This window comes from Cololabis saira, chromosome 10 (assembly GCF_033807715.1).
Source record: "Cololabis saira isolate AMF1-May2022 chromosome 10, fColSai1.1, whole genome shotgun sequence".
NCBI lineage: Eukaryota > Metazoa > Chordata > Actinopteri > Beloniformes > Belonidae > Cololabis > Cololabis saira.
Window position 1 is genome coordinate 40,414,564 of NC_084596.1, and position 10,043 is coordinate 40,424,606.

Below are 10,043 nucleotides of genomic sequence, written 5' to 3' on the forward strand. Positions count from 1 at the left end.
CACGACGCAGCGTTTTGAGCATGGAACATTTGACGCCCTGCTTCTATTTTCTTCCTGTCGCTCGCGTTGAAAGCCGGTTGAAAGCGCTGTAGGAAACGGTCACAGATGAGGAACGGCTGATCCAGTTAGTTGAAATGAGAAGTTATCTCTATGATTCCTCCTCATTTCACTACAAAAACCTCAATAAAGTGGCAGCTGCTGGAGGGAGATGGACAGAGAGCGTCCGATGTCACGCAGTGCTACGATAGTCGGACGCTCTCATGCAGTTACACGGTTTTATAGTTGTGGGCGTGGTTTCACGCATCGGAGGCCAAACCTCTGCTCCTGTCGTGACATCACGACAGGAGCAGAATCTTATTGGCTCTTAGATCCACATCAGACTGGACGGCTCAAACGGGCGGCTGTACAGACACTGCAGAATCTGGTTGCTTTCCTCCTTCTCTGAGTTGGCAGGCTGAGGGGAGACCACTTTATATATGTTAGAGCAAGAAAAAAACTGTTTTTCATAATAGGTCCCCTTTAAAAACTAAATTGAGGACAAGCAGGGAAGGTGGAGGAGAGGAAAACCTCTCAGAGTTACTGATGCAGATGCACACTGGCAGCACCAAACTTGAACGTTAGAACCGTCTCTGTAACAGAAATGTGGAGTCCCAGACGTTATGCATCATCCTAATACATCACCTTATCATGCGTTAGATTAGAGCAGTTTTCTTTTAAAGTTTCAAGTGCGATGATAACACACAGACAATCTGCCTCTAAATCATTTCTGTGTCAAGTTTGCTCACTAAATGATCTCATAAGATTAACTATTAGCTTCATGTTCTTAAAATGGCCTAGTTTTAGACATACATTTGTTGTATCACACAGAGGGCTATCATTAGATATTTGTATCATCGCTGAATAACCTACATCACAGTGAGAACAATGATGGTGACACAAATAAGGCAGAAACAGCGCTCTACTTCTGTTGTTGGGTAACGCGGTGATATAACCTGAATTATGTTATTGGTTGTGTCCTCGACTCCAGAATCATTCATGTGCGAGGTTCATTTGTCTCGTTAAAATCTGCACTCAAAAACTATTTCTTTATAATCAGGTGAGATTTAAACACCGACTACAAGAGCAAATTAGTAAGATTTTAATTCTCATGAGAACTTCTCAGTTGCAGTGTGAAGAATCTAAACTAATGGCAGCCACATTATCACTGATGTTTCAACCTTATGTAGTGTCCGAAGGTGTCAAGTAACGAAGTACAAATACTTCGTTACCTTACTTAAGTAGAGATTTTGGTTATCTATACTTCACTGGACTCATTATTTTTCAGACGACTTTTTACTTTTACTCCTTACATTTTCATGCAATTATCTGTACTTTTTACTCCTTACATTTTAAAAACAGCCTCGTTACTCTATTTCATTTCGGCCTTTAAAAAAAACTATCCAGTTAAATTGCTCCATCCGGATAGAGTGAATTTGGTTGTGGTTGTTTCAGATGTTCTTGTCCAGTTTTGTTCTTACATCCGTTCCCTCAGATTCCTGCAACTAAACTTGGATGTACATTCCAATAAAGGTTAGGATAAATGATAACATGCCTCTGAAGTTTGACTTTTTGCACCATTACATTACTTATAGGCAACTAGTCATCATATCTCCTGCTCTCTGAAACACATGTTAATGCTCAATAGTACACATATATGGTTCTTTAATATATTTGCATTATACTAAGATGCATTCATTTTCAATGGCTTTTGTCCTTAATGGCTTTTTTCCCCCTTACATTACTTTTACTCTATACTTTAAGTAGTTTTGAAACCAGTACTTTTATACTTTTACTTGAGCAAAAAACATGAGTTGATACTTCAACTTCTACAGGAGTATTTTTAAACTCTAGTATCTATACTTCTACCTAAGTAATGAATGTGAATACTGAAGACACCTCTGGTAAGGAACACAGCAGATGGAGAGATGGGGTTGTAGCTGTTCAGCTCTGCAAGTTTCTGCTTCAGCCCGCTACCAAGTCGGGGTTAGACTAAACCAATCCCCCAGGAGCTGCAGATTAGTTTGGATTTGCCCCTCAGGCACTAATCAGGCACTGGAACTGGAAAGGAAATTGGAGGTTTGTTTACTTGAAATACCTTAACGTGGGTGACCTCGCTGAATTCGGGGGTCATTTTGGGGGGTCTGAAAACAAGGTTGTAGAACAAACAAAGTACATCATGTGGATTGATTGGAGGCTGCTTTTTGCGGTTATGCTCCACGGGTTCACCAGAACTGCTCCTGGGGGGAAAAACCTCACCCAAACTCACTTTCAAAAGACCTGAACTGCAGGTGGACGAGAGTTACAAGAACAGAAGATCTTTCAAAGCTGAAGTTTGGGCATTTTTATCTGGGTGCCTTGTAGTGCATGGAGGACCACGAGGGTCCAAGAGATGGTAATAAGGCATTTTCATTACCAGTTATTCATTAGGAAATGCTAAATTGGATTGAAAATGGATCACTTTGGGCCTCAAACAAGAAAAGCAGTTGCATTTAAAGGGGACCTATTATGGCATCTAATACCTATTTTAAACAGGCATTGAATGTCTTAAAAACAAGCTTTTGATTTTTTTTGCTAAATAAATTAGAAATTCAGCCTCTGAGCCATGTCTTTATCTTCCTATTCTCTAAACTCATTATCTATGGAGGATTCTGAGTGGGCGGGGCTATGATAATGAGGCTCTGTGCTGATTGGCTGCTGAATGACACGATACACCGCTACGAAAAAAAAGCAAAATCTGAACGGCTCGTAGATCCACATCACACTGGACGGCTCATCCGGGCGGCTGTACAGACACTGCAGAATTTGGTTGCTTTCCTCCTTCTCTGAGTTGGCAGGCTGAGGGGAGACCACTTTATATATGTTAAAGCAAGAGAAAACCTGTTTTTCATAATAGGTCCCCTTTAAGGACCTGATGTGCATTGTTAAACCTGCTTGTTGTGGAAAAAACACCTCTGTACTATATGTTTTAACCACTTTGGTGACTATCTGGAAGAATAAAGACGTGACAGATTGTTCAAGTTCGGCTAATTTAATACGTCGCTTGCATGCAAGCGGGTCAAAACATACATCAGGAGCTTTGATGAAGAAGTGGCGCAGAAAAACTGAGCGCATTGTAATTTGAACAACACAAGAATGATTAAGACTAAAGTCTAAATGATGATCATAGTACTGTAGGTCATTGCAGCTGTGTGTGACATAAGAGCCAAACCTCTCAGACAAATATGAGTCTGCAGCAACCGTACTATTCGGAGGGTCACACACTGACTAAGACTTATATTCCCACCTCTGCTTTTCTTTGTTCAAGCCCTTCAAGTTTTTGTTCGAGTACCATGGAAAATGCAATAGGAGAAGCTAAATGGAGTCATAGATTTAGAAAATGTGGTTTCTAAAAACATTTGAAAATGCCGCACAGACAAGAAAACCACTGTGGAAAACAGGAGTACCTGTTTGTGTGAGGTGTTTTAATTTTCTTTGTGACATTTTCAGACCAGAATGAAAAACTTTATGACTTTTTTCATTTATTTTTCTTACTGAGTAACTGAACTATTTCATTTTTCTTTTTTTCTTATCTCAAGACAGTTTTGGGTCACTTGGCCACTCAGAAATCCAAAACTCCTTCTTCTTCTACAGAAAAGATGACAACATCCTCTCCCGGCATTTACTCTGTGAGATTTCTGGAATATCTTCCACGAGGAGGAGAAGAAGGAGGAGGAGGAGGAGGAGGGGAGACGCTTGTTGTTTTAGTAGGAACTGACCTGGCGCTGACACCCAGGGCCCGTCGCATGGAGCAGCAAGTCAGTGGGGGGAATATTGTCCGTGGCTGCGGCAGAGGAAACCAGCTCTGCCGTTATCAGTGAGCTTTCCGCCTCCTCATCAGACTGGCTGATTTCCCTTTCCTGGACACTTTGTTAGTGAAGCCTATTAGCAGAGTTTACTGTTAGCAGGCCTCGCTGCCCAGGCCAAATATAGCTGCTCAGATTCAATACACAATAGTTTTCTTGACACCGAGGCTAAATATAGGCACTGTTGTGTCTTGCTGGTCACAATTTGATACCTTGATAAAATGGAAACAAGGAAACACAGTCCTGACTGGAAGTGATCGAGCTTCAATACAAACATATATCTGATAACATGTAGCTGGACATAAGGATACTTTACTCTTAACATCAGGCACTCAGAAGCAGTCTAGGATGATTTAAGAAAGAAATGTGCTTATTATATTCAACCAGTGCTTTCTCTAATGTATTATTAGGTTGAGAATAATGAGTGAAAGATTTTTCCTTCACTCTCATGCAGAAGTCTCCAAGACGTCCCTGAATGGGAAACTTCTTTTCTTTTCTTTTGTGTCAAATACACAACAATGAAGGTGTAAAGTAAACAGCACATTTTAATACTGGCCTCCGAAAACACAGACCAAACACCATGAACAGGTTCAGGGTTCAGGTTCAGGTTACTTTATTGATACCCAAGGGTAAACTGGTTTTGCAGTCGAGAGTTAAATAAGCAGCAGAAAACAGACAATCAGTTCAGGAACAAGACATTTAAGAAGAACACATACACATAAAACAAGAGACAGCTTCGGCTCGACAGAAAGTGCTGCAGTTCATGAAATAAATAAGAAATAAAAGACATGAGGCTAAAAAAGAATTAAAACACCAAGAGAAAAATTTCCTCCAAGTTAGGAATGGAAAAGAGCAATAAGATAAAAACATTGTAAAATACATCGTGCTCCGAAAAGTGACTTGTGCAACTTTTGTGCAAACTACAGCTTGTTCACCAGTGTTACTGCAGCTGGAACAAAGCTGTTTTTATATATTATATTATATTATATTTTATATAATGTTTTGTTTTACAAAATGGGACTGACAACCTCCGTCCAGAGGGGAGAAACTGTCTTATTTTAAGCAATAACTACCTTTAACCACGGGATAAGAAAAGTTTCCTTGTATGAAATTCTTAAAACTTGCAGAATTTTCTCAAATAAGTAATTTTTTTCTTACTTAGAAAAGAGTTTTTGCAGTGACACATCTCAACATCATGGAGCACATCAACATATAACGTTACTGTTACTGTGACAATACTGTGCCAACAAGAACTCATGTTTTTACTATATTTGCTGTTGCAGCAGCTGGGATAATTACCCTGATATGAATAAACTGGGGATATTTTTTCTAGCTGACTGAAAACCGTTTCAGTATCATGATACAAAAATCCACTTCGTAATCATGTCTTTCCTTGTTTTGTTATTGATTGTTTTTGCTCACAGAGAGTTTACATACAAACTATGTTAACAAGCAATGATGCCACGATAGATAAAAGATAATAAGGTAACAGCAATAATCCAGGGATGACATTCTGACGATGATCATAAATATTTTTTTTTTTATTTCACCTTTATTTAACCAGATAAAAGACCCATTGAGATCAAGACCTTTAACAAGGGTGACCTGGCCAAGGAAGGCAGCAGCACACGTCCACAAATAACACACAAATAACAGCAATCACTAAATAAACATTAAAATGAGAGTGCAAACTGTTTTACCACTCTAGTTTAGTTTCAGTTTTGTTCAGGATACCTCGGTGCTTCCGGCGCTGCGCTGACTCAGTCTGCAGAGTCCTTGTCCAAAACACTGAACCTTTTGTATTGATTCACTTTTCACATGATGACAAATTTTTGCAAACCAGCATCAGGGTATTTTGATGCATAAGCGAAGGAATATTTCACTTCAAATCTAACACATCACGCACATGTTTTAATTTGAGGCTTTATCTCTCTGAAAAGATATTTTATATTAGAAACAAATGCTCCCATTAAGGGTGACCTTGGCATTTCCATAATACAGTACAAACAGGGAGAATCACCTCAGCCGTATGTTTAACGGCAAAGTGCGAGAGCTGTGAAGTCATTCATTGAGCGAGGAGTCATTCAGCAGTGAGGAAGTATGTGGAGGAAAATCAGAGTCGAGGAGTCTCCTCATCCACCCACACGTCTCCTCTCATTGGCTGAGGGTAATGATGTCACAGACTGGCTGTGCTATAAAAAAGAAACCACTTTCCCACAGAGCCGGCACAGCAGCTGAGGAGCTTGGGGGTTTTACACTGAAAAAGAAGGAAAAAAAAACTCCTTTGGAAAACACAAATAATCATTAAGAAGGATTTTTGAAGCTGAAAACATCTCAACATGTGCCGAGGACTGGAACTCCTGCCCATCACCTGCCTGGAGAGGTGAGCCACTTGGAAGATTTGTGACTTCCTGTGTGTTATCACAGAGGCTGTGCTTTTGCGTTAGTTTCATCACACAATGATATCAATGTTTAACACTTTTTGCATTTATTTCTACAGGGCGAAGGAACTGAGAGCTTTGTTTGGAAGTTTACTGCAGAAGTCCGACCACAGCATCAGTGGACAGTCAAACAAAAGTGACAAAATGAGGTGAGACTCGTGCCATGCCTCTGTTTTTGTAACATTTCAATTAACTTAAATCTTTCAAGAACTTCACCTAATCAGTGTTTTTTTTCCTCTGTTTTGCAGGTTAAGTGAACTCAATGAGCCTCTTAAATGGAAGGAGTCATTTGAGAAACTGCTGTCCAGTCAAAGTAAGTAGCTTGTTCCTGATCAGCTCCGAGCACATGGTTGTTCTGCCCAGCAGATGCTAACCGCTCATCTCCTCCCCAGATGGACTGTGCCTGTTCAGAGCGTTCCTGGTTTCAGAGTTTAGTGAAGAAAACATCGCCTTCTACTTAGCGTGTGAGGACTACAGGGCAAGCAAACCTTCCAAACTGGCCGGCAAAGCGAAGAAGATCTACGAGGAGTTCGTCTGCTCAGACGCACCACGAGAGGTGAGCATTAGATAACTCCACTCTGGGTCATTGTTGAACTTGTTGAATTGTTGAACATTGATAGTAAACTGCCTGCTTTCCTCTGAAGGTAAATCTTGACCACGTGACCAAAGCCATCACCAAGGAGAACATGGAGCAGCCCTGCCAGTCCTGTTTCAACCTGGCCCAAGCCAAAATCTACACGCTGATGGAGAAAGACTGCTACCCCCGCTTCCTCAAATCCCCCACGTATCTGGACATGGCCAAAAAGACCAAGACAGGTTAAAAAAAAAAATGAAAAAGAAGAAGCTTTTTAATTAAGTGTGTGCCTCCTCCTGAGAGGGACATGAAACCGACCCCCAAACTCACAGCCGAGGCTGGAGCCGGGCTCGGGTGGAGCAGACGCCTCGGAACGAGGAGCTTCACGAAGAGCCTTGGAGATGTTTTAGGAGACTTTCAAAGAGTCTGCAAAGACCGGGATCCAAGCTGGAAGTTAAAGCACTGTACGCCGACGTGAGAGGAGCGTCACTCGAGTTGACGTCAGCGTCTGAAAGCGACGCGTGCTGCTGCACATGCAAGACTGGACGAGCGGCACCAGAAGAGAAAAAGTGAATGATTTACTGTCACACAACTAAACTACCACTGGGAGAGATTCTTCTCTGTAGCATGCGTGTTTATTTATTTATTTACTATTTATTTAAAAGATTTGCGATGTGATTGTTATCTGTGCTGTTGAGAATGTATTGGTATTTAATATGTTTTTTTTTTAATCAAAGGTCTGTGTTAAATGCAGTGAATAAAAGTAATCTAACATGGAAGTTGACCATTTTGTGTTGTAGGAAATGTGAAGTATTTATAGAGAACCGTCAGTGTTACTGGGGGGGGTGGGGGGGTTGTCATACATGCTGTTTTTAGTGGCTAAGTGAAGCGTGACCTCTGTAATTCCTCTTCACGGGTGTGTGACTGGATGACTCGTTTTTTTCTGAGTCAGCTGGAGACAGGAAGTGAGAGCGCTGCATGTCTGAGTCTGAGCTCATCTGCTGTCACTCATTAAAAAAGAACAAAGAAAAAATCTGTGTCTGTGCTTTTAATAAATCTGTATCCTAGACTCCAATAATAGCAAGTGAAACTAGCCAGATTTAAAGGTCAAGTACAAAACTGATCAAGTGTCTTGAAAGTTTTCACCCCATGGGTGTTTGTTGCCATGGCAACATGCCATTTAAGTTTTTTACATCATAACAGACTTACATATAAAACTGGTATAAACTGTCAACGCCTGGCAAAGACCAGAGGATCAGTTTTATCATGTCCAGCATGTAAATGCTTGGAACTGAAAGAGGGTGAAGGAAACATCGTCTAATTTAACATGCAAAGACAACAAAGGATATTATACTCATTTATTTAACCCGTGTGAAGGTTCACAGGCTAATGTCAGGACAAATAAACCTCAAACCTCCCACACAGTACCTGCTTTACCCATCCTTTATATCAGGGTGAAACTGAGCTCATCTCCAGAGGTGTCCAAAGTATTCACATTCATTACTCAGGTAGAAGTATAGATACTAGAGTTTAAAAATACTCCTGTAGAAGTTGAAGTATCAACTCAAGTTCTTTACTCAAGTAAAAGTATAAAAGTACTGGTTTCAAAACTACTTAAAGTATAAAAGTAAAATTAATGTAAGGGGGAAAAGCCATTAAGGACAAAAGCCATTGAAAATGAATGTATCTTAGTATAATGTAAATATATTAAAGAACCATATATGTGTACTATTGAGTATTAACATGTGTTTCAGAGAGCAGGAGATATGATGACTAGTTGCCTATAAGTATTGTAATGGTGCAAAAAGTCAAACTTCAGAGGCTTGTTATCATTTATCCTAACCTTTATTGGAATGTACATCCAAGTTTAGTTGCAGGAATCTGAGGGAACGGATGTAAGAACAAAACTGGACAAGAACATCTGAAACAACCACAACCAAATTCACTCTATCCGGATGGAGCAATTTAACTGGATAGTTTTTTTTAAAGGCCCAAATGAAATAGAGTAACGAGGCTGTTTTTAAAATGTAAGGAGTAAAAAGTACAGATAATTGCGTGAAAATGTAAGGAGTAAAAGTAAAAAGTCGTCTGAAAAATAATTACTCCAGTGAAGTATAGATAACCAAAATTTCTACTTAAGTAAGGTAACAAAGTATTTGTACTTCGTTACTTGACACCTCTGCTCATCTCTACCAGGCCAACCTTTTCACAACTTCCACGCTTCCTGCTGATTAAAATCCCTCTCCACCCCAGAACGCTCTAAACATCGGGGATCTAGTCGGTAAATCTGAGTAGAGATGGTGAACAGCACAAACTAGAGCGGCCTGGTAAACCGATGAGATTAAAAACATCAGCTCTCATTTTCCAAATGATCAAGTTTTCTGCAACACAAAAAGTGAAACATGTACATTTTGCTCAAACTATAGATGGAATATAATTTTTATAGGAGCAGACTGTTGACAAGAAGACACAGAGATGCCAGAGAGGATCCTGCAGGAACAGGTGATGACAGCCAACAGACCTGGTGGGAGTCGCTGCAGCCAGCAAAGCTGTCAAGGAAGAACTAAACTCAGCCGTAATTACAGCAGAGGGATGTGCAGAAAGGAAAGTGAAGGCATTGTAAGGCAGAATAAAGGACGACTTGAATAGGAACAAAGGACGAGTTTACAACAAAACCTATCTAACTTGAGCCTCGAGTGTTAAAAAAAAGGATCAAGTGGAGGCATGTTTGGCATCAGTGATTTATTATTCAACAGAGGACAAAAATACTGTACGATGCTTGTTAATATGTCTATTCTATAAGTATATATACTTAGATATACGTATTATATTTATATCATAGTTATATTATATTTATGATAGAGCTTACATCTTATATCTTGTATCAAATAGGTTATTTTTGTAAAAATCATATATTTATACAAATTAGTGTATAGTATAAGAAATAAATACAGACATATAATTTATGTTTAGTTGTGGGAAGGGGGTGGGATTAAATAAGTTTGTGCTTCTTTTTCGAACTTGTAACTTTGTGTTTTGATTTTGATGGTTTTTTTCTTTATGTGGTGGAATGCCCACCTGGATTTGTTTTCTTGTCTTTTTCTTGTTTTTTTACATGTTTCGAAATAAACGAAATAAACTAAACTA

At 39.7% G+C, this 10,043-nt stretch overlaps 1 protein-coding gene across 1 annotated transcript; it reads left to right on the forward strand.

The window, feature by feature from the left end:
• The first annotated feature begins 6,130 nt into the window (after positions 1-6,130).
• Positions 6,131-7,914, forward strand: rgs5b (regulator of G protein signaling 5b). Its single transcript, XM_061731285.1, has 5 exons — positions 6,131-6,264; positions 6,382-6,471; positions 6,571-6,635; positions 6,715-6,878; positions 6,967-7,914. Exons 1-5 carry the CDS (start codon positions 6,221-6,223, stop codon positions 7,141-7,143), a joined length of 540 nt encoding a protein of 179 aa, XP_061587269.1. The 5' UTR covers positions 6,131-6,220; the 3' UTR covers positions 7,144-7,914.
• The last annotated feature ends 2,129 nt before the right edge of the window (positions 7,915-10,043 follow it).